Source organism: Pelobates fuscus, chromosome 4 (assembly GCF_036172605.1).
Source record: "Pelobates fuscus isolate aPelFus1 chromosome 4, aPelFus1.pri, whole genome shotgun sequence".
Taxonomy (NCBI): domain Eukaryota; kingdom Metazoa; phylum Chordata; class Amphibia; order Anura; family Pelobatidae; genus Pelobates; species Pelobates fuscus.
In genome coordinates, this window is record NC_086320.1 from 117,746,315 (window position 1) to 117,772,768 (window position 26,454).

The following is a 26,454-nucleotide window of genomic DNA, read 5'->3' on the forward strand; positions in this document are numbered from 1 at the left end:
CATCGATGTACTTTTCATAAAGCTACGTTTCAATGATTTTCCACATCAAAACATTACAAACTATAAATGATGATGATTCATTAGGATAATTTTAATGATTTTTTTTCTTACTTCACCATTTTGGATTTCCTTGTCGTTAAACACATAATTGGCCTTGGCATTGGCGGAGAGTTTCTCAGCTTGCATCCAGAAACGAACTTGTCCCTTCTCCATGATTTCAACAGCCAAGCCAGACTTGACTGGTATAACTGCAAAAATTGCCAAAATCATTTGTTTTGTCGTAAATTTATTTTTATTATCTCACATTACCACGAGAAATAGACGCCAATAGATAGGCACGCCAATCTCTCATACGGGTCAAAATAAAAAAGTAATTATATAAATCCAAACATTGATTCACACTTATAATTATGAAACAGTAATAATTATATGTTTGGATAAGGTTATTTTTGGTCAAGTTATTAACATTTATCTTGCTAATTTATACCCAACATATTCGTCAATGCATTATATTTATTACACCGCAATTATGGAATAACCTCAGGAACACAGTCAAATTTTCATTCACTCTAAAATCTTTTAAGAGATCTATGGCAATATACCTCAGCACAGAATGCACCTGTCATGGTTGAATATATTTATTACCTGTTATGTATTACATTGATATATGTGTGTGTGTATATATATATATATATATAGCTTGTATATTGTATTTTTGTAATATTGTATCCTATTGTATCAATACAATGTTTTGTGGACAAATACCCAGGACATACTTGAAAACGAGAGTAATCTCAATGTATCCATCCTGGTAAAATATTTTATAAATAAATAAATATAATAGCCAGTAATTAACAGAAAAACTACTGTTAAGAGATACCCTGTCAAAACAAGTTTACAATAACGGTGATTATTACCATATACATGTTTTATTTATGCTTGTGTAATACTATGTGTAAATAAACCCATAAAACTAAAATATTAAAAATAATTCACAAAACAGCTAAAGCAATATCTTTTCATAAGGTGTAGCAACCCCTGGCCTTAATATGGGGCACTTAATGTGTTTGTAGAACTTAATTACTTCTGAACTAATAGATGGTAAGTGTTATCCAAGACACATTGGAAATCTCATTTGTTACTTACTTGCTCATAGTATGTCATTCTAGTAGAGCCTTAAAGTTGATGAACTACTAATTGGCGATTTAAAAATAAATGAAAAATAATCGTTTTTGTTCACAGTTACCATGTCATTTTTGTTTGTTGTTTATCAAAAGTGTACCTGGGAATTTGTTGTCATGACTGAGCTGTAGCAGACGCCTCAACTCTGCAGAGGAAAAAAGAAGGGTTATTGCCGTACATTGATTTTAAACATTATTTGGCCTGTAGTGAAAAATAAACCAACTACGTCTTGTATGACTTTATCTCAAGAATGTAATTTGTCATTATATGTAACAAAAAGCAATATATATATATATTTTCTCCTTTTCAAAAGTAATATGTGTTTAGTATTTGACCTATTTATACACTCAAACGAGATTAAAATGTTACTCCAACACATTTTTCGCTAAACTATTTTTAATTTATAATGCCTTATTTGGCATTATTCACTTGCCCTTCCACTCCCATCTTAATTTTAAAATGAATCTTCATGAATAAGCATTAAACTTTCCTGGAATTTAGTGTCGGTTGGTCTCCACGCCTCTTCTGATGTCACTCCTTCCCTCTCCGTAGCCCAATCAAATGCTTTATTTCATTGGACCATTCTCAATGGCTCAGAGTGCACGTGTGCGCTCTGAGCAGGTGGGGTGGGGAGGAGAGGGGATTAAAAAAATAAATAAAGAGGCACATTAAGTACTATAGGTAGGTGAGCAGGGATAAAGGGAGGGAAGATTCAAGCTAACTCTTGCAGGCACACTCACTGCAAGAGTAGAAACTCCCTACATCTGTCACCAGTACTACGTGCACTCTGATGACAGATGTCATTTTTGCACAGAATTAATATTAGGCAGTCCGGAACTGAGAACATGAGTCACGTGACTTACAAGTCATGAATCCCCGGCACAAAATTGCAGATATCTCTTTATGTGCAGCATTTCAAACAGAAACCTTGCACATAGAGTTTCCTGCCATCATGAACACTGCCAAAAGCAGATGTAGTAATGATGATTGGAGTAACTCTTTAATAAAATTGAAGCAGAATAGATTAGTAAATGTGGGAATTGTTTATAGCATGGCATCTAATGATTTGCATCCAATACTTATAGTATGGAAGTGTACATTCCATGTGCAATTTTAGGGATGTCAAATGAACAGAAACAAGGTCTGTGATGACCTATCCTTCTTTAAAACATTCAACATAGCCCTCTAAATCATAAGTTCCTCATGATGGCAATTTGAAATGTTGGGAGGTATGCTTTAGAAGTGTAGCTCCACTAATTCCATCTGTAAGAACTGATAGCCTCATTACACATTGTAATGTATTAATAAAGTTTCTTTAGGGCATAACCTACAGTAACATTCCATCGAGATTGCCCTTATTTTTCTAATGTATAATCTCTACAATGTAAAGCAAACTGTGGATGATTGTTCATAGCTAATGACTATCAAGAAGATGTGGTCATGGTTTTACCGTCTTCATCTATTGTGTAACTGGATGAGACTCCATCAGTCTCTGTAACAGCACAAGAGTAAACACCCAAGTCTTCTTCTGAAGGATCCTTAAATGAAATTTTAGTTCTGGAATAATGCAAACAAATAATTAAATTAATTATAAAATTTTCTATATATATATACACACACACTCACTACTGCAGGTCTATGTAATATATTTATGGTTGAGTGTAGTCTGATGTTTAGGTCTTTATCTATCAATGATTGACTATACTGGGATGTAACTACTAACAGGGTTAATCACTGAGGTGAATTTCAAATTTCAAGGAACACTAGTGGTAGGAATACAAACATGTATTCATAACGCTAGTGTTTGATACTAACTATTTGGAGAATCCTCCTACCTCATATCAATTAAATATAGTATTTTACTCAACTTATTTTCCCCAAGCATGCTCCGCTGGCTTGACCGATGGAAAGCATTTAGAAGCACATGTACGGCAATTGCGGCGCTGCTACCAACCAGCATCTCCTCATAGAGATACATTGACTCAATTTAACTCTACAGGGTGTCTCCGTTTAGTGTTTCCATGCAGATTATAGAGATGCTGGACTTCGATCCTGCAATCTTTATAGGACCGCAGCCAGGAAGCCCCTCCAATGACTACCCGAGTGACAGCTATTAGAGGTTGCATTAGTCAGCAGTGTAAATACTACCTGTTCTTAAAAAAGATGGCACTTACACTGCTCAGCCTACAGGGACAGTACTTTTGCCCCAGAACAACTACATTAAGCTGCAGTGGTTATGGTGTTCAGTGTCCCTTTAACCCCTTAAGGACACATGACATGTCTGACACGTCATGATTCCCTTTTATTCCAGAAGTTTGGTCCTTAAGGGGTTAAAGGACACAACAGACAAATTGGAAAAGTTCTCCAAAGCTAGCTGTGCTTCCAGTTCAACTGTTCCTGACAATTATCACCTTAGTAAAAACCCTGTAAATAATTATTTAGGAGGTGACTTAATGTGAATTCAATCAATCTTATGTCATTATCTATGTAATATGATAGCCAAACTCACATCATATTTGATACGCAAAAAAAAACCCAAATAATATTACTAGTGCTTCTATCCACATGGTCGTATGTATAATCTCTAAGGGGCATCATATATTCTTAGTAAAAGAAGAATGTTTGGGTCTCTGCGCCCTTGTAGGTAAAGATTTTGTTATAAATACTGCCATTGCCAAATATTGAATCACCTGTTCCCTTTGGTCTCAATGTCTACTCTTGATGAATCTTCAATTCCTTCATAATTCTTGGACCATATAAACTTGGAATCTGGAGTTAGCTGATCACATTCAAAGTTCAAAGAAATGACTCCATTATCATCGACGTCGACTACAACCTCCTTAGAACCTGGAAAATATCCCAAGATATTCATATTAGAGCATTGCACTGACTGCAAAAATTACAGTTACAGACAGAAAAAGGTCAGATTTCTTAATATTCAATTCCTTATGACCATTTACATAATATGGGATATTTTTTCAGTAATATGGTATAATATGTACAAAGCTTCATATTATATGAAAAGACAATGTTTTATTTAATATAATTTCTGTAAATATACTAGCATTTATTTTGAGAGCACATTTCAAGGATACGCAACACTCAGCCCTGTTAACACTCAAGTTTAAATGGAAATAACAAAGACTGCGTGTACCTGGTTTGGTTTGAGCCAGAACTTGATCTGTTACATCGGATATCTTGCCAACTCCAGCCTGATTCACAGCTCTCACTCTCAGTACATAGCGAACACCGTCCTTCAAACCTGATATCTGGAGACACAGGAGTATTTATTTTCATCTATGTCACTAATTGACGTCAATAGTGAGACACTAAACAGTGCCCGGAAATATTAGAAAGTGTACGTATGAAATGTATTTACATTGTTATAATAATTTATTTTTGTCTTTTAAGCACAATTATAGGAACAATATGTACACCATAACAACCTATTTTATTCTCAAGCTCTGCAGTTTGAACATATCGTTGTGGTTTTTAGTATCACCATCTATAATTATTTATTAGCACCCCTGGATTCCCATTATCATAAGCATATTTGCAGTGCAAATGAATGTTACATGCAGGCTCGGGGTGCCCCAAGAGCAAACCTCAAGCGTTTGTCCTCGCTTAACATGCGGGGTATGAGATTATCTAGCACATTTTTATAATATAAACAGGTTGGTTCAGTGAAGCTTCAACAGTACAATAAGGTAAGTATTCAAACTAGCTCAATCAGGTGTGTCTATTGCTATCCTCCGTACTGTGGATATACAGGTGAGATAGGTGTCATATTACACTTACCACGTACAAGCCAAGTAGGGCATATAGATTTTACTATTTTTGAATAGATTTGTTTTTAGTGGTTATTATATTTTATCTAGATTTAATAAAGGTTAAGTTTTACTTCACCAATATAGGGATTTTTTTTATTTCTATCTGGGAGCACTTTTTAGTTTTGTTTGTTTGCTTTTTTGTTTCTTATTTTAGTTTGTTACTTGACAATTCATTATTTAGGGGTTATCCCCGTTGGTTGAGTGTTCCCTTTTAACTCTTTTCGCTTTGTATTAAAATCCTACAATTACCTAAATATAAAAAGACTAAATACAAGTTAAATATTAACCAGCTCTCTTTTTCCATCTTATATTAATAAAATACCTTCAAGTATGTGTTTGCGATTGGCTTTGTATTCACTCCATTCCATGTTTCTTCTGCTGCATCTGCCTCTTTAATGTCCACGAAGAAACCTGTAACTGGACTTCGCCCAATGTAGACAGGAGACTTCCACAGGAGAACCATGGAGGTACTTCTAACTTCAGTTACAGAGAGCTCATGTGGCGGTCCTGGGGAAGAAAATAATTTTGAGTATCATAAAGTACACAAATCACTGCTAAAATACAGTTTTAACAGTTAGAAAGATGCTACTAGATCAATGTTTTTCAAAACTGTACTCATGACCAGCAGACAGCCCAGGATTTTAAGATATCTCCAGGTAAGGGCCAATTATTAACTCCTCATTACTTAACCCCTTAAGGACACATGACATGTGTGACATGTCATGATTCCCTTTTATTCCAGAAGTTTGGTCCTTAAGGGGTTAAACAGAGTACTGTGGCCTGATAGATGAGAATGTTTATTATGGTTCTACATACTAAATAGGAGGGGTTCTTAAGCATTACTAATCCAAAATGTAGAGCTCTAACAATGGAAACCAATTGAAAGAGCAAGAATATTCACTTTTAGTGCATATGATGATTGCTTCACTTTAAGGTATTCATCCCATTTTTTCATTTGTGACATTTTTATAAACCTCCCCTAGGTATCCGTATGACGAATATGTATTATTTATTTTACTATCCAAGAAAAACAGTGTAAGGTTTATACCATACCTACAGCATTTGATTTAAAAAAATAAATAAATTATAGATAGATAGATAGATAGACAAGGTATATAAATATATCACAAATATCACAATATTAAAACATTAATATTACAAAGTATTACACATTTTTAAACGTTTGTTCAACAATATTAAATCATTAAAGAGTATCCAAAGGTATAAAATAGAGGCCGGCGGTAACAGACTTAATGTTAAAAGGATAATTCCAGGAACATCTATACCACACACCATGCCGGAGCACCAGTAAGTTTGGGTGCCATGACTTACAGATTTGGCTACTACATATTCAGACATTTAGACACATTTCTGCATATATTTTCCAACCATTACATTAATGTGTACAAATGAAGTACATTAATCACTTGTTTAATACCTACTAACACCATGCAACCTCATATGACAGTAGGTGTTTTTACATACCTCCACTGCTTTATTCTACCCTTTAAACACAGCAATAGTGTTGTGTTCATTGAGAGAATGAATAACTGTAATTTCTCTTTAATTGACCAAATCTAAAACATATACCTTTACAAGTCCTTTACTTACCTGGCACAGCAATAGTCCATTCTTCACATTTGAATGGTTTACTTGGCTGTGATGGAGTTCCAACTCCGGCCAGATTACAAGCAGATACTTGATACTGATATACCACATTTTCCTTCAAGTTCAAAACCTACAACATAAATGTGTATTTAAATTTAGATACATTGTCCTATATTTCCAAAGAGTAACTGTGTGAACTGAAATTAACAGGACACACTTGGTTAGTTTCCATGGTAATCGCCCCACACATTCATTCAAACTATTCAACATTGACACTTCCCCTTTCTGTTGTTTTTTTTTTTTAACATATATTTTATAATGTGTATGTCAACTTATTGGAAAAAGCTACAGGTTTTCTAGTTGAGGGTTATACATTTTACATGCACTTATCATTGTTTTTGTGTGTTATCTAGTGGCTGAAAGCAGATATTGCCACTTTTCAACTTTTGGCTAATCTTTTCAAATGATATAACTACAGGCATCATCATTAAAGTCTGTTGGTATTTCTATATGCAGGGTTTGAAAAGTGTTGATCATCGCAGGTTGTGATCATTTGAACAGCTTATCCAAAAGAATTACAATGAGGCCATCGTGTCTTAAGTGTACAGAATTAGAGAATTCTAGAATAAAATCTCTTTACATGGGCTATTTGTAATTAATAATTAATTATTAAATGCCTGTTTTGGGGGTTTTAGAAAGATCAAATATAATTTAGTTCCTAAGAAGTCAGTAGCCTATGGAATCGTACTGTCTGTGATGATGTCATTATGATCCCATAGCATGAAGGAAGGTAAACTCTCTGACTGCAGTTTTATTTTAAGCTTCCTGGAGCATTCCATGACATCTCTTATGCTTGTAAATAATTCTTAGCGAAATAACAATCTTACCCTGTATGCTCTGTCACTGATATACTTAATATTGCCCTCTTGCCATGGTCCAGGTACACCATGAATCACTTCACGATAGTCGATGTAGTAACCTTGAATGTTCACTCCTCCTGTGATTTTGGGCTCTTTCCATCCAATAACCATGGAGTCACGGACACTTTCAAGAAGAGTGATATCATAGGGTGGGGATGGAGTGGCTGTTTCAATACCATAATAAGAGTGTTAGGAAAACTCATTAGACCAGTAATGGCTAACTTTTGGAGCTTCAGCTGTTGTAGACCGTTTCCCAGAATGCAGCTGTTAGCTGTGCATCCCGGAAAACCAAGTCCATAGTAGCTTGAATGCCATACGATAGTCATAACTGCATTAGATGGACGCATAAAGTTGGTAATTACAAAATAGCACCCATATTAGAAAAATGTTGCTCAACACCAATACAAAGATGTGAACAGAAGCAGTGTTATGGAATTGCACATATGAATTATATAAAACTCGGTGAACATATTTGGGTGAAGGGATGAAATGCACTTATGACCTGTGAAATGTGCATTTTTAGGGTGCAATGATTTCTCTTTTTTACCACAAAACATAATTAGAGTACTAAATATATACAGTATGGAGATACGGAGCAGTTATCAATAAATCTGAATGAAAACAATAATTATGAATAAAAATAAATATTTTGAACATACACCTCAAATTATTTACTCAATATATTATTCTTATGCTAGAAGTCAATAAAGCTTGACAAAGGTTAAGTTACAATGTCCTGGTGACAATAAATGCTTATATGTTCTATATTTGAGTTGCAATGGTCTTCGTGATCTAATGAGGAAGATGTATAAAGTATATAGAGATATATAAAGAGATTTTTCAAATGCATTTGCTGGAACCTTCAATGCCATCATAACAATGTTGGTAATCCCACAGCTAAATCCCATCAATCATTGGTATGTAAACATGACAGATAATATAACAATGCTAAACACTACAGTATGAATCATTAACAGGAAACATATCTAGGGGTACTTGGGATTAAACGCACATCATTCAAACTCCTCACAATGTAACCCAGTCCACTCCACATGGACTCTGAATTCTCCCTCCAGTGTGATTGCAAAGTTACATATCTGGCTTTGAGTTGGCACATAACACAAAACTCAGCTACAACGTGTATTTCAGTATGAGTATTATGCAGTGTCTGGGAAGCAATTAATGAATTAAAAAAAGTAATTCCAATACATCAAAATTGAGCATGGAAAAAGTAAAAGAAATAACATAGACTTTAGCCCTATATCAAAACATGTTAATCTGGCCATGTTCCGGCTCTGTTTTACACTGGTATGTTTATCTAAGAGTAATCAATTCAGGCCTAAATAGACAGTATTAGAATTACACCACTTATGGGCCAAATATTCTTTTATACATCTTCCTTACTGTATCAAGAGCAACACACGGTTCTACTAATGAATACCTCAGCACAGGAGGAGGAGTTGTGAGGTGGACGTGAGTAAATAATTTGTGTATGATTTAAAAAAACATATTAGACAGACAAATGAAAGGTTCCATGAGCCATCCATTATGTTATTTAACCCTCCAGAGGTTATCATTGCACCCATTGTTTAGTTTTATGTAAAATGAAACTCTTACCTGGTGAGAAGACATATTCTAGGGTCAATTCATTAAACTTTGATAGTGCTGGCAGGTGACTATGGCACAAGCATTGCATCCACACCCATGTACCACATCCTGCTACTAACCCAGTGTAATAAATTGCCACCATTCTGTGTCTGCCTTAACTCTAGAAGTAGAGAAACACTTACCAAACCTCACATTCGGGAATATTTAGAACCAACGTTGCAGAAATTGTCTCACTTTGTATCATGTTTATTATAATAAGCCTTGTCCCTAGCACTCCTATCTAACAGTGTATACAACTCTGCTAGTTTGTCTTGGCAAAAGGGCAAGAATAGAGGCCTGTGTATCTAGTGTTTTCCCATCTGCTGCCCACAGCTGCCACTAAAGTGAATGCATGAATTCCAAGGTCACATAGTTTTTCTGCTTGCCAAGTTATGTGGTCCCAGTACATGGTAGACTATTACACTGATAAAATTCTATTTAACGGAAATGAAAACAATACACAGTCCATCTTAAGACTATTCAATATAATAGTCTCTTTTATGTTGGTATAAGCCATTTTGCTTTCCTAGCAGACAGATACATACAGAAATGTATGCATATTAATACATTGTCTCTAACATGGCACATAAGATATAATATGAAATACTAATGTCCTTGTGTAAACCAAACTGATATCAATATTATAAAAAAAAAATCTAGTAGTTCATTTCTAACATTAGTAAATAGAAAGATTATTACCTTACCTGTTTTCTGCTACAAAAACAAAATGGCTTATTACAAAAACTCCATTCGCCTATTTTACCCATTCATAATGGATCATTTTGACAATGCTCATCAAAACGTTATTTTATAGACAATTTAATATTACATCGATATAGGTCAGCTATTGCTTCATGTAACATACTATGCTAGAGATTAGTTAATGCCACTTAAACTACGATAAACTAAGGAATAGTGCTAATATTGGCAGGCATTCAAACCAAGGCAAGATGCAATAGTAGAACATACACTTGCACTGATATAAATATAATGCAATCAGGTTAAAATGGATTGGGAAGTGTGAACTATAATAAATTATTATTAACAGTGCAACACAACTTTTTACAGTATTTTTCTTAACCTTAATAAACCCATATCAATTCTGCATGCAGAGACTTAAAAAAGGATGCACAAACATTCTATAAACGCACACAGATGGCAACATGTAGCAAAGGATCCAAACATGCTGTCTGTCTGTCTGTCTGTCTAATATCCATCTATATGTCTGTCTGTCTGTCTATCTAATATCTGTCTGTCTGTCCAAGTCTACTATGTGCACAGCCTTGCTATTAACGAAGGATAACTTTTGAGATATGACTTTTATATGCTATTGTAATATTATTATTAAACACTGTATTTGGAACAGGTGGAATAACTGCAGATTTTATTACATATTTTTGTATTATATTTTATTATATTTTATCTATATATTTGTTTTTTCAATTTAAAACTACTCAATGTTTATCAGATGTTAATTTGACTCAGATTATGACTAAGCTGTTATGAGACTTCAAATACATTTTACATGTGACACAAATATATTACTTCTAATTTTAATCAGTAATTGCCGTAGTTAGTGGGTGTTTACATTTTGAATTGCTCTCTGCAGTTGACAAGTTTTCTTTTCTTTAAAAAAATATATACAATTTGGATGCTTGACTATGCAAATACTTTACATGTTTGCCTAGTTTCAAACTATCACTAATGTTCATATATCTGGCAGGGTTATTCATTACAGTGAGAATTCTGAGTAAATGTAAAAAATGTAGGCCAAAAAAGCCAAATTAGAACATTCCTCCAAGTCAATTCTAGTTTCAGTTTCACTACTTTGGCGCATAATTTCAAATTTACGTTGAATTCCTTGCAATTCTCACTTAAGTGAATAAATCTGCCTGGAAAATCAGTATATCAAGTTCTGAATCAGTAGTATTGAGCAGGACCATTATAAATGTTCCCATGATGATTGCTCAGTTTTAGAGGTTTGATTTAAAATAGAAACTGCTTAAAATTAATTAATAGATGATTAATAATGTGACTCATGCTAGAGAGTTCATGCATGTTTCACTAATTTGAAGGGACAGTTCTCTTCTCAAAACCCATCTGCCTTCCTTTCTACCCAAGCTTCTCTATTCTAGTAGACCAGAATGTTTGTTATATATGGATGCAAAGAAGAATTGTGGAAGAAATAAATGTCACATTCATATGTGTAAACTACAGTGAGTGTTGTTTTTAAATAAATATGGACATACAAAAAAAAAATGTTGTGTTAACATTTTCAGCAATAACATTTTCAGTAGGTCAGGAACTCACCTACAAAATATTCCAAATTAGCCTTCCTTACCATACCTTCAACCTTGCCCCCTGAAAAAAGTTGTCCGTCTCCCGCCAATTCAAATGACTGAGAAAAGATTATAGCACTATGTATGTTCATCCGATTTTATTTAGCTTAGAATTTCTTAGAGTGACACTGTAGGCATTATAACCATTTCCTCTCATTGATTTGGTTATAGTGCCAGGAGTCCTCTGGCGAGGTCTTTCCATTCGGTGATAAACCATTTTGGGGAAATGTAATACTAAATATGTATCTCTGGCCACATACAGACTGGCCCCTAGTGGAGGTATGGTTATTTAAGGCAGAAATTACCCATTTCCTTTTAACCTTACCAATGCATACCATCAATGGGCACTTTGATAAACTGAAAGCAGCCAGCTGGCTCTCTCGGCCAATCACAGCTGCCCATGCTTTCTCATTAGCCTGAGTAGCACAGATGGGATACGTTACTGTGGACACACATTTAGCATTAAAACATTAAAAACAGTTAAATATCAAATTGAAGGATGGCACCATGGGATATTATAAGTACTTTCATGAAATGAAGCTGTTACAGAGCCTTTAGTGACCTTTAAGAGCTTGTAGATCCACGTGTCATAAGATACTACTTAATAAAGCATTTAAATGGTATGATAACAGGATATTCTTTTCTATGAAAATGATGAAGGTTGGAAGGAATTAGATGGAGGAGCAATGGTTAGCAGCTGTCTCGATGATGATCAGAATGAAGCTTGTGAGATCAGGCCAGTGAAGGCCTTGTTTTATACTTACGTTTCTGCTCTGTTTCTCCTTTCTTTCGCGAATGTATAGGATCCAAGGCCTCATTACTTGAACTCATTTTACCTACTCCTGTGGGTCCAGGCTTACTTGTTTTACAGGGTGGGATATTTTTGCATTTATCAGGGGTATTTGGTAAACAATCTGTGGCAAGGGAATGCTTTGTGGACTCATGCTGGACTTCCTGGCATGCAGGGAAGTCTGTTAGTCCATCAGCAATACCACTCAGCTCGGGGCACGCACCATGTAGCAATCCTCCCCCTACAATATCCAGGAGATAAAGATATTTTTAAATCCATATTGGAAAATCACAAATTAATTACTTTAAAAAACTAAGTGGCAGAGAGATAAAAAGGTACAACAGATTTACAAACTCCTCTGTCACTCAGTGTTTCATTTAACAAATGGCATGCATAGATGCATAAACATAAAACACACATATTCAGTGTTGTCCCTGGTTGTACATGGTCAAAAGTCTGCCACTATTATGACAAAGCAATAACATGATCATTACATTTTGAGACTGATAATTATCAGATCAAATCATAGCCCATTATTCCTGCACAGGTCCATATATAAAGTCAACTATTTACACAATTACCCCATCCACACAGCATTAAAAGGACAGTAAAGAAAAATAAACAACAATTGTTTATTTTAATAGCCATATCAAATGTTTTATGTAGGGATCTATCAAATCCAGAAGAAAAAAAAGTAAGGAGCTTTGTCATGTACAAAAAAAAACATTATAAAAGTTGAAGCTGTATAATATATAATACATTTTTGTTATGGCTAATTTACCCTTTTATAAAGTAAAGGAACAATTGATGAGATCTGGGAATGAATATGGTGGCAAAGAATTATGGCACCTATTTCATGAAATGTTACCAATGTCTTGTGTTTGGGTCATGCACAAAGATGAATCAACAGGCCATGCTTAACAAAAGTGTCATCTAGTAACACATTCATCTACTTGTTAGGTAAACTATCATACATTCATACAGATATTATAACATGCAGTATGAATAGGACTAGACATATGTGATGTTAGAATACCATGTACTGAACCACAAAGCTGGATTTCCACCTCAACGGATACCATAAAATCAGCAAAGTTGGCTTCTTGTACAATGGATAACTAGACACATCTCAGGTGGTGAAAGGTATGCACGTACACGCAGAAATGACACCAGGGATTGACTGGGAGAAGATTGTGATGATGAATTAAACTTGTATGACACAAACATCTAGAAGGAAATGTGGAGTATGCTGCAAAGCAATATCACTGGTTATCACAAAGGCATCGTGAATGAAATAGTGATCATAATATCAGAAGGGAATGACAGTAAGGGGGGTAAAGTGGGTCTCGGTTTTGGAGGGCTGTTCTTGATTTGATCTCGTGGCAATATATCACTTACCAATGGCAGCTTTGACTTCAATAGCCTCTGAATCAGAAGAGTAGTCGCTGAGTCCAGCTGCATTGACAGCTCTGACTCGGAAGATGTAATTCTCACCCGTGAGAAGACCATGACAAATAAACCTGTGATAAAGTTGAGACAGAGGTTTAAATTAAAAAAAAAAAAAGCAAATATATTGTCTTAGCATCTGGAGACTCTATACTGGCATCTTGCTAAAACTATAAGTTTCTTGCATTTTCAATGCTGACTTGGGTAAAACAGAAGAGCTTTGTGCTAATAATATTTAGTTTCTATCTATAGGCTACATTAAAGAGCTATTTCGCACAACCAATGTTCTATCTTTGTGCAGAAAGTCTTGGTCCGATGATGCCCAAACACTACCTTGGATTAGATAATTGAGCACAAATGAGAATTCTATGCATTTATCAACATCATTTAGTTAACCAAATGAGAATACGTGATATTTTATCCCCCTATGTTCTTTAAAGTCATAGCTCATTTAGAGCAAATATTAGATCAGAGATTCAAGATCCAAGTTTGTTTTTAAATACTAATCAGTACCAGGTAACATTGCTTTGAAATTCTGGTGTGACATCAAACTGTAAAGATCTAACTAGGTTAAATGCTGTATCGGTTATATGACATATCTATACACACTAATATATGCTGCTCCATGCTACACATTATTGTCAGGAGGTTATTATAGGTCTCTCCCATTATCCACAAAATAATACTGTGCATTGAAATAAAGTGTTAAAATATTTTCTGAACATTATTTTTGTGGATATTTCAGCTTGGGGTTGTGATCACTTAATTCCCATTGTATGTGCTGTTTCTACTTGAATCCTATACTTTATGAAAATGTATAGCCATTCATATAATACATGATACATTACTAAGTTACCTTTTGCCCTTGACTGGATTGTTGTTGCATGGTTCCCATTGTCCAGACCCTGCGATGCTCGCTTCAATATAGTATCCCACCAGCTCTCTGGCATCCTTGGATTCTGTCCAGGTAACAACCACTGATGTGTCTGTATTTCTTGTGGGTATAATATTACTTGGAGCCTTAGGAATATCTAATAATAAAAATACACTCGTCAGGTGGAATATGATTTGACAGTGGGGCTATTAACTGTGAAGTTGTTATGGTGGCAAGAGTACCTGGGCACCATTTTACCTTCAGGATAAAACATGTAACTTCAGGGTACCTTGTTTTTTTTAATGGTTTAACCCCAAAGTTAATTACCTAGCAGCTCCATTAAGGTTTGCCTGGCTGCCTTTTGTGGGTAATAATATGTAGTCACTCAGACTATTATAGGTCTCAAAAGCCAAACTTCCTGGAGTATACATTGGCCAGAGGTCGAGACAGGAGGCAGAGAGGACAGGTTCCAAGGGGACCAACTCCGGGGTTAAAAGGTCTGAAATTGCGGCACCCAGTGATTTCAACCTCTGTAACAACGTCATTGATATAAAGTTGTTGTAGGGTCTGGACTCAGATGGGAGTGTTCTTTTAAAGGCATTTGTTATTGTTGAGAAATCAAGTGAATGTGGGAAAGTCAAGGTATTAGCAATTTGGAGGGAAAGAATATACTCGATCACAGAATAAATAACACACGGCTGTATAAAAGCTCGATATAAGCCCCTGGATCATGGGTTGTTTGGCCTCTGGCTCAGCTTCTTATTCTTCAAGTAAATATGAGGGAGGAATAGAAGCTACTGCTTCTCATTTCCACTGAGCATCACCTATATTTTACTGTGCTACTCCTGTCTCCCTCCCTGTATGAAATTGTATGTCAATGATCTACCATGATTCCCAGGGAACAGTTTCAATCTAGTCAAAAATTCTCCCCACTCTCAGGTATGTTGAATCTTATTAATTCTATCACATCTGATCTCAATGATCTAAAGATTTTTATGGAGAGTTTACATTTACTGCAGTGAATGATTTCATAGCATATCAGACCCCGCAATAATTGTATTAAGTAACTCACCCTTTGAGTTGAGATCTACTTGCCTTGACTTGCACATACTTCTACAACGTTTATATCTCTCTCCTTATTAGTAAGTTTGTCCTTAATCAACCCATTTTCTCATAACCACATGACTCTTTATCACTCTTTTTTTTTTTTTTTTTTTTAATCTTACCACCGTTGGCCAAAACTGCCATTTCTATGGAACTCACTATCACATTATGTCTTTTTACTGCACAATCTTCAGTATCTTGGAAGACAATATTTCACTGTCTCAGTCTTCCCTGTTCCTGTTCTGGCAGAACATTAACTGTAGATGGGCTGAATTTATTGATGGCAGCAATGTAGCTCCCAGTAATCTCAAGCATGCTCAGGGTCAGATTTACCCCAATAATCCCCTGATTATAAATGTGAATTTGTTTTCTCTTTAAGTATATTAAGACATGCTTCTTCATTTTGCTACATAGTTATTGTATTGTTTTTTTTTTTACAGAGTTAGGGAATGAGAGGTGTACTTCCTCGCTCTCTTCTAAATCTTCCAAATAATAGAATAATAGATAGAGAAATGTATTTCTGAAAGGAGATCAGGGCACCTGGAATTCTACATGCACCGACACCTGAATTGTACGTTTAGAATGTCTGGTGCTACTGCACAGTACTCTCATAGTGTTGTAGGTCATTTGAAAACATAACCTGGTTATTGAAATAACATCAGATTATGATAAATATGTACATATTGATTTTCAGTCATGATAAGTTCAGTGTTAAGTTGTAAAACAAGCTTTCTTGCTTATTTAGGCTGCTCAGCATCGCTTACCAAGTTTATCACCCACCACTGTAGCCTCAGTAGCCTCCGAAGGCTCGCCGACTCCGGCAGAATTACAAGAACGCACACGGAAGCTGTATGATTTCCCTTCTGCCAGATCAAATAATGCAAATCTAGGAGACTTTACTGGAATCTCTGTGTTAACTCTCTGCCAGTTCTCAGTGCCTGCAACGGACTGCATAACGAAAACAAAATATAGTGAATATATTAAAGGGTTTACACCATTCTAGGAAACATTTTATTTTCAAAGCATATTGATACATTATACTATATTGAATGCATTCACATTTTTCTTACATGAAAAATCTCGTCACTTGGGTATAAGCATACAAAATCCTTATACATATGTTTACCTGTGTAAAACCCTGAGAACAACCCATACCCCGTGTTGCCCTTGTAGCCCTAACTTTTCCAAAATAGTTTTTTAATTAATCACAATCACTGTGTAATGAATGTACCATTTGGTCAACATATAAGATATAGAAGATAAAATGCAAATTTTAAAATAGAAAAAAAAGACAGCTAATTTCCATATTGAAAAGCTCTAACAGTTTAAAACTTTGCTCCAATTGCTTTCTGTAGCTCTCTGTATATGTACAAATGTTTGAACTGACCTTTTCTACATAGTACATGACACCTTCATGACCACGTTCACCAGGAGGTTTCCAGCTTAGCACAACATAGTTCTTAGTGGCTTCAGTTACGATAAGATCAGATGGTGGCCCAGGAATAACTCCTTCTGTACAGGTTCATAACAAAGTGTGATGAGTACAGAATCTAATGACATTATTCTAATAACCATGCATCACAAGTATTTCTCCTTTGGGGGGCCATTACTTCTTTGGACACAAATTCCCCTTTAACCGGAATCCCATCGCAAATATATCAGCAAGGCAAAAAGGCAAGTATAAATTACATCAAATGTGTTGAAAAATTAGCTTGTGGAATTAAATGTAGTCTTTGAGGATTAAATAAATTGGTCTGTTTTTAAATCCGTTACTTTGTAGAAAGAAATTGCTCTATGCATATTATTAAGTCATCTAAGTCATACCTCCAGTCAACCTCCCTCCAAAGTGTTCCTCATTTACCTTTTGAAATATTAAGCAGTATTATTAATCAGATTCAAATATTTTGTTGTTTTTCATGCCTTCTTTATTACTATTTCAGTTCACAGAATATTACACAGTATTTATCTGATTACCTTCTCAGTAATATTTATGACCACCCACTCATATTGACCAAGGTCTAGCTGTGTTCATGTCAGGAGAGCCATAAAACCCGCACTCTTGGTGACAAGTGACAGCTGGCGTTATGACCTTTGGTCTATAGCGTATTTACCTGTTGGTTCTTCTTCAGTGACAATAATTTGTCCAGTCCAGGGAGCAGAGGGACGACCTGAAATATTATAAACATTTAACGGATTGCGTAATGGCTGACACTGTATATTAACAAATCCATAAAAATCACTAGTGATTTATTGCAGCCTTGCATGCAAGATTCAAAACAACAATGACTAACATTACATATTACACAATATTTCCATTTGAATAATATTGTGATTGTTTTTTTTTAAAAACTATGATATATCCTAGTGGTTTCAAAAACAGTCCTGAAGGCACCCTTGCCAGTCCAGAATTTAGGGATTACCCGGTTGCGTCTTAGGTGTTTTTTTTTTCTTTCTTCTTCTTCTAAAAACACCTTAGACACAACTGGGTAATCCCTAAATCCGGGGCTGGTAGAGAAGCCTTGAGGACTGGTTTGGAAACCACTGTTATAGACAAAATATCAACATTTCCTGTCAATTTCATAGCACCGAACAACACCTCCTTCTTTTGGTAGATTATAATAGCGTATAATACCGTAAAGTATGTTTTACTTTTCTGTGACTATAGCAACTCTCGGATATATTGAGAATTAAGTATTCTGTTCACTGCACTATTCCTTCAAATGTTTCCTTTTTAATTCTAAATAAATAAATGTAAGTAAATTGGTTTTATTCCAAAACTGTACGTAATTTGCAGTAATTATATATAGAATAATTATGGCAATTTTGGTACATTGTTTACTTCATTACTTGCAGGTTACTTAATACGACTAGAGTGATGTTGACGATGCATATTTCAAACATTGTAGACATTTTAATTTTGTAACATTGCGACAGAAGTAAGCCATTGGGAGAGAGGGGAAAGGAGAGGATAGCACTTTCTTTTTTCTTGCTCTTTACTCTTCCCCCTTTTTTTTGGGCAGCTGGAAAATTCAATCCTATGTCTTTATGTATGTTCGTATCTATGTTTTCATAATCGAAAATCAAAAGAAATCTATGATTTAGAAGTGAACCATTGAATTTGATCTCATTATTTGGAATTATCATCTTTAAGTGTGAAACCATATGGAATGTGTGGTCTCTAAATAAATACATATCAGTACCAATGTTTGCATAAAATGATGTTAAATTGCATTATAACAGCTTCCTGATAACCTGGGCTTGAGGTGTCACTTTTAACACAGCATTGATTTATAGAAGTCATATTTTTGTCATTGCTGAGTTGGGCTTACTTCTAATCCTGGCTCTGTCAGCAGGATCCAGAGCGGCCACAGGTTCTGAAACACGGGACGGTCTGCTAATGCCAGTTTTATTTACAGCCCTCACTCGGAAGATGTAAGAACGTCCTTCAATGAGGCCAGTAACTGGGAAACGTGCAAATTTCACAGGTGTGTCATTGCACTGAGTCCAGTGGCTGGTACCAACCTCACATCTATTGGAAAGAAAAAACACAGGAGACAACACAAAAAGTTCAGTGGAATTTACATACATTATAATATAATAGGTTGGAGACATGGAACATTTTTGGCATTCTTTTTCAATTTCATTTTATTCAATATCAGGAAAAGTGATCAAAGTGGTGTTTATTCACAGCCTCATTCTCCAGGATATCCCTCTTCCTGCAGTGAGGGGTACAGATGACCCTATAGGGAGAATTTGGCCTTGGTGTGGCATCATTTAAGCAGTGAGACCATGCCAATGAGGGATACTCAAATAAAAAACAGTGTTTTATTAAAAACATTGTTTTTTGGTTAGAGCTAAATATTCCATCATCAAGTCAACTGTATGGCGTGGCAATTATTTTTGAAGGGTTCTGTAAATAACTCAACAAACTCAATATATAAATGTATTCAAAGACAGACCTTTTGTTGGTCGTGATTCATTTTAAGAAGGATGCTGTTTGTAGAGTTCAAACAGGTAGGCTACAGTTCTGTTGCTGAAAATATTTCCACTAAATTCTCCTTGCTGAATTGACAAATTCAGGAAGTGTTTTGGTAAATGTTTAGTGATTTATTTTTTTCATGTATTTTAATATGAAAACATTTTGAATTATTTTAAAACATCAACAGTCTCTAGAGTAGCTGCCAGTGGGAAGCTACCGGATCCTTTGAACAGCACCGATAATTGATGATAATTGCTCAGAAGAATGTCAGGGATGTCGCTTGCAGTCATTAGTGTATCTTGTAGTAGATCAGCTTTAAGGTGACAAGTGGGCCAAAGTGGCTGAATCTTTTATGGTCAAGCATTCATGTCTTGGCATTCTAGTGTCACTTAAAGGGGATTCTTTATTATTGCTTTATTTTTGGCAGTAATAGTAACACAGTATCAAGGATTGCTGGACCCACAAAGCATTGGTTACCTGGACCAAGAGAAAGACTGTGATCGTGTTTCTCATGAGTTCATGTATGCTTGATTCATCATGAAATCTAAAGTACTGCTGGAATTCAAATTATGTCAGCGGTCAGGCAAGGCTACCTACCTACCTACCTACATCAGATTAAATCAGAGAGATCACTGCACCAGGCAAGATAGGAAAAGGTAGTCAAGTGCTTGCTCTAAATGGATGAACTCCCCATGTTCTGCACTGACCCCCATCAATGAGCACACTGGGGAAAATCTGTGACGATTTCAGCCGAGCTTTCACAGTGATCAACAATGGGCAATTAAAGACTAGGCTCTTTTGTTGATGTCATGTAAACTCAGACCCTCGCTATTTTCAATCAAAACCAACTTTATCAAGATCCTCTGAGTCAGGTCCACCAGCATGCCAGATTGCAGTTGGAAGCATATGTCCTATGTTTCCCAACAAAACAAAACAAAACTTTTTTTTCCCCATTTTCTGTATCATGTGCTAAAATCATATACACAAGTGCTAACAGTAAATATAAATATTGCATTTACGAGAATTTAAAGATTATCTGAAGCAAAGGTTTTATTGTAGACAGCATATTCTTATGAATTAACACAGCAGAATTAACACTGTAGTATGTATTCGTAGTGTTATGAAAAAATAGAGGTAAAAATTGTCACCTAAAAAACATCACAGACAGCATGAAAGAGATCTGTATGAGCTGATATTTTGAAACTATTTGTTTAGGTTATTTCATTAATGTATACCATAACATACTGTGTAAGTGTAGGGAATAGTTTAAATCATAGGCTAATCACGTATAAGAATTTAACAAGTTTTTAGTCTGACATTTATGTAGTTTTGCAGTCCGTGTAGCATTATTTATTTATAAAATATTTTACCAGGAAGGATACATTGAGATTTCTCTCGTTTTCCAGTATGTCCTGGTTATCTTTGGTACCAGTCTGCCACCTATTGACACAAAGTGTTTCATGCGTACATCAGCCTTCCCTTGTGTTGCTGCTCTGTCAGTGGGCATTTGCAGGGTTGTTCACTAAAATGTGAATTATCATGAATTCAAAATAAATTGCAAATTTAAGGCTAAATTATTAAAAACAAAATTATTGCTGACTAAGATAATTGTTCAAATGGAAATTTACAAAAAATCCAAATTCTGAAAATGCATTGTATTCTTTATATGTGAAATCATTGAAATTATGTTTTTTTAATAATTCTTATTGTTTATTTACGTATGTGTAAATCAATTGAGCTCAGCTATTTATTATATAATATATGTATGATAATTATTTCATAACTGTAAACGACTGACAGTAATAAGTAGCTAAATTATGGTTGGGGCTGGTAATCCTCTTGATAGGTTTTCATAAATTAATTAATTAAAATCATTTTTTGAAGCATTTGTTAAGTGAGGTTTACTTTGTGTTGTACTGAGCAAGGCAAGTTGTTCAGGCTGTATGTGTGAGGTATGTAAGTTTTTGTCAAGCTACTTGTGTGAAGGTATACTCACATTGTGTAAACCTCTCCCCAGTTACTACCAGTTCCCAATATGTACTTGTTCTAGATTGGGAACAGTCAATATGTACTTTCCAGGTGCTGTGAAGTGTGTCTTCCATGGTGGCTTCCCAGCTACCTTATAAAAAAAATAGCGATGTGGTGCACAGTACCATGGGAGTTGCAATACATGGAATATGATAATGCTTGCCTACTCTTGTGCTGGATAGTATATGTACAATTTGTTACATATTATTTGATGTAATAACACCTTAAATTGCATAAATCTCATCATGGCCTTTATTTTAATGTCGCCAACTGGTTTGATATTTTTGGATAAATCGTTTAAAATCTTGTAATATTTGATATTTTGTGATGTATTGAAATCTTGTTGGAAAAAATATATTTTATCAAAAATATTAAATTTGTTGGAAAGCAAATACAAAAATATAAAATTGAGGCCTAAATTGGCATTTTTTTCCCCCAACACAATTTTTTAGATAATCTATACACGGCACTATAAAATGGGTTCAGATTTGCAATATTAAAAAATATATGCAAAAAAAGAAAATTCCATGTTCAAAGAGAAGGCCATTCATTCAATGGAGTGATGGAGAGTGATGGTGGAATTGTCTAAGTCATCTTCAAATCACTCAGCATAGAGTCTTTCCCAAATATTATCCACACTGGTCACATATATAAAGTATCCAGAGTGTCCTGCATTAGGTTTGCATTCTTCACAGTTGTTTTTTATTTTTAAACAAACAGATTAATAAATGCAAAGACATGCACACACAGTGTTTCAAATAATGCAGAAAATGCATGCACACGCTCATGTTTTAAATAAACTCGTGCAATTATACTCTTGAGTAATTATTTTGTTCTTTCTTTATAATCACAATATATTTTTTCCATAATATTACAGATGGCAAATGCCATTATTTTTATTATTATTATATACAATATGGATGTCAGTGATACCAACCTGTCAATAAAATAACCGAGAATTGGGCTTCCCCCATCCACAGCTGGCTGCTTCCATGAGATGATCACATAGTCTTTGTTAGCATCAAGACTATCCACATCCAGTGGTGCAGCTGGTGCATGTTCCACTTCAGGTTCAGCATCTAGTTATGAAACATATGATGACATGAGCATTGTGCATGATGAAATAATAGCCATATTTTATTGGTTTCGCATCATTTATAGAGCACTCCTTGCAAGGATTAGTGGTTATACAAAGGCAGATATTAGTACAATGAACATGATAATCTGCACACACCAGTCAAGCCATAAGACTTGCTTTTCCCACAGAAATCTCACAGTTGCTGTGTTGGTATTACTGCAGGGCATTCTAGGTTGGCATATGCAAATGAGTTCAACAAAGACCCACCTTTTTGTCTAATTTATTCCACTTTACACATGGATTCCTTGGAGTATATATGTCTGCAGTGTACAACATCTTTGAAACATAAGAGGTGCAAAGCCAGATAACCATTCATGGATCCAGCACAAATTATAAGAGAATTAGATTCATTCTATTTCACAATTTATTTTGGTTTGAAGGCACTTATTACCACCAAATTCATGGGACAACCATGGGCACCAGGTTCGCACTGGGCTATGCTAACATCTTCGTGGCAGACTAGGAAGCAAAAAACATATGGCAGGATAACCTGCTTAGTGCTAAACTGGTGCTCTGGTGAAAATACATAGATGATGTTTTAATGAAAGGTGATAGAGTGCTTTTAGAGGAATTGTTAAAATATGTGAATTCCAATTCCTATGGACTTAATTTTATGGTAGATATCCAAGAGACCAGCATTCATTTTTTTAGATTTAACATTTATTATTAGGGATGGGCAAATGCCCATTCAAGACCAACATGGTTTGAATAGAAAAGTTTTATTTCCACCGTCCAAATTGTTTAAGAAATATTTCAAAAGATCAACAAATGAGAATTTTAAGAAACTGTACTAATAAGGAAGATTTAAAAAACAGGTACAACGTACAAGGTTTAAACAAAAAAAAAATGTAAATAGGCACTATCCAGAGAGTCTTTTAGTGGAAACACAAACAAGACATTTTAAAAAGGGGGAAATAGTTTTAAAAAGCCATATCAAAATTCTCATCAGATTTAATTTCTAAGTATAATAGCAAATGCAATAAAAAAAACATTGGCCTATTTTAAAGCAGGGTAGGTTTTAAAAATACATTTTACAGAATAATGTACAACAAGATAAAAAGTTTAAAATGATATGTTTACCAGTTAATAAATCCAATTATAAACTCAATGAAAATATTGGGTTTTTACAAATGTGGAAATGGTGTTCACTAATGTCAGTTTCTGTTTCAGCAGGATAATGCACCCTGCCACACTGCAAAAAAAGTTTCAGGAATGGTCTGAGGAACATGACAAAGAGTTCAAGGTGTTGCCTTTGGTGTCGCCCAATTCCCCCAAATAACTCTCTCTCTTTATAAATATATATATATATATATATTTTTTTTTTTTACCCATCCTGGGTGGTATGTTTATTCCTCATTCAAGGTCCTCTACCGGAGGCCTGGGAGTATTAGGGTTCTACGCAGTATCTGTACTCTTCTGGACAGCGATCTCAGATATCCCACCTGGAATCTGTTGACGCCACTCCCCCAGCTTGGGAGTCATAGCCCCGTGTGCTCCTATCACAACTGGGATTACTACTGCTTTCACTTTCCACATCCTTTCTAGCTCTTCTTTCAGTCCTAGGTATTTGTCCATCCTCGAATGCTCCTTTTTCCTGATGTTATAGTCACTGGGTATTGCCACATCCACCATCTTAGCCTTGTCATTCTTCCATCTGGACTTGGGCAGGTCCAGCCCACATTCTGTACAGATGTTTCGGTACACAATCCCAGCAGCTTGGTTGGGTCTCTATGTATGCTGTTCTTGTTAATATTGTGCATCTGACTACTATTTGCTGGATTGTCTCAGAGGCCTCTTTGCACAGTCTGCAACTTGGGCCTTGCCTGGTGTGGTAGACACCTATATATATATATAGATATATACATATATATATATATATATACACACATACATGGAGACATGGACTCCACAAGAACTCTGAATGTGTCCTGTGGTATTTGGCAACAAGACACTAGCAGTAGATCCTTTAATTCCTGCAAATTGCAAGGTGGGAACCCCATGAATCAGGTTAGTTATTACAGAACATCCAAGAGTTGCTCAAACAGATTGAGATTTGGGGAATTTGACAATACTAAAAGGCAACATCTTGAACTCTGTTATGTTATTTAAACCATTGCAATCCGGGAACACCATTGCCATGGAGGGGTATACACTGTCTGCAACAATCTGTATATATATATAGTACATATATTTATATATAAATGCTTCAAAATCTCTTCGTTTGTGAACATTAATTTAAAAATAAAACCTTGCTGTGACTTTAAATGTTTTAAAAGGTGGAAAGTATTGGACTGCAGTATCTATTATCTTAACTGGAGTGTGCTTTAGCTGCCCCTTCATTAAGGGTATACTTGAAAGATATCTATGTTATACACTAGTCGTAATAGAAAATTGCCTGTCATATTCATGTCTATTTCAGATATTTTATTTCTGCAAATGCAATTGAATTTATTAATATATAACATTAAACAAGTTTAGATTGTGCCAATAATTACATGTGTAATTAACTTCAGTGTAAAACACGAACGTAAAATGATTTCACTCTGCAATTAAATTATGAAGCATACCATTAATTTAGTATTTTAGAGCCAACTGATGACTAAGTATATATAAATAAAATAACAAATGTTACAAAAACACATTTATTAAAGGGACACACAAAGTACCAGGTTTAGTTTCCTGGTCCCTTTCTTCTTACATGAAGTGGTTTATAATTCCAGTGAGATTCAATAAGTTGAAGTAGTTGGGGGCGGGTCTGACCGTCATGCTGGAAAGACGTACATTGGCTCCTCAGCATTTTATCTAAAAAAGCAATTAAACTACCCTTTTACCACACATTTTGGCCCCACCTGATGCTAGCCTGAGAGTGGATTCTCTTGTGGACCTTTACCTGCGAATGTTAGCTCCAGACCTGCCTGTAGAGTGTGCTGACTGATAAACGAACCTTGAGGTCTCATGTGGGGTGTTGGTGGGAGAAGCAGACAATCTCCAGTTCCCTGGCCTACTCGGTCCTATAGTGATTGCATGCAGAGTTATCCTGGTCCCCACTGGTCTCGAGAACTGCAGTCCTGCATAGAGTGGTGAATCACCATGCAAACTGCACTTCACAAGATGGCTGTCCCACATGTTCCTGATACACCAAAACAAGCCAACATACATTTTACATGTTTTTTTATAAATTTGTTATTATTAAAGTATTTTTAGACTACCTATATTCCTATGGTCAGTCCTTCTATTTTTATTTTTTGCTACTTTTATCCTGGCTGTTTTTACTGTTTTAAAGATCCAGTACTACAAAGAAATCCTTAGGTGGGGATTATTCCACCTGGTTCATAGAGCAGTGTGGCTGCTCTAGATATTGTAAGTACGTTTTATTTTACCGTTTAGCACTATTTTATCCACTGAGAACACTATGGGCCCTTTTTTGTGCTTTTGTCTTTCATAAATCCTGCACTCCATACATCACCAGAAGGATATCCTACATGTGGGGAGTTTAAATACCACTGTATGCTGTTTTATTCAGAGCTGGTTATAGCTCGTTTTACTGTAAGTTAGCACTCTCAGGACTT

General features: G+C 35.3%; 1 protein-coding gene across 3 annotated transcripts in view; it reads right to left on the minus strand.

Annotated features, from left to right (window-relative positions):
- MYOM1 (myomesin 1) overlaps positions 1-26,454 on the minus strand; it is a 114,049-nt gene that overhangs the window by 22,091 nt on the left and 65,504 nt on the right. For 2 of the 3 annotated variants that reach the window (XM_063451513.1, XM_063451512.1), the window contains 16 exons: positions 22,685-22,826; positions 19,070-19,269; positions 17,852-17,908; positions 17,128-17,252; positions 16,505-16,688; positions 14,619-14,793; positions 13,715-13,836; positions 12,540-12,557; positions 7,508-7,704; positions 6,624-6,750; positions 5,335-5,519; positions 4,337-4,451; positions 3,873-4,029; positions 2,633-2,739; positions 1,283-1,327; positions 112-248 (listed from right to left, as the gene is read on the minus strand). In XM_063451513.1, coding sequence (XP_063307583.1) covers positions 112-248; positions 1,283-1,327; positions 2,633-2,739; positions 3,873-4,029; positions 4,337-4,451; positions 5,335-5,519; positions 6,624-6,750; positions 7,508-7,704; positions 12,540-12,557; positions 13,715-13,836; positions 14,619-14,793; positions 16,505-16,688; positions 17,128-17,252; positions 17,852-17,908; positions 19,070-19,269; positions 22,685-22,826 — 2,093 coding nt within the window. The remainder of the gene's footprint in view (positions 1-111; positions 249-1,282; positions 1,328-2,632; positions 2,740-3,872; positions 4,030-4,336; positions 4,452-5,334; positions 5,520-6,623; positions 6,751-7,507; positions 7,705-12,539; positions 12,558-13,714; positions 13,837-14,618; positions 14,794-16,504; positions 16,689-17,127; positions 17,253-17,851; positions 17,909-19,069; positions 19,270-22,684; positions 22,827-26,454) is intronic. The other variant, XM_063451514.1, reaches the window with a different exon arrangement.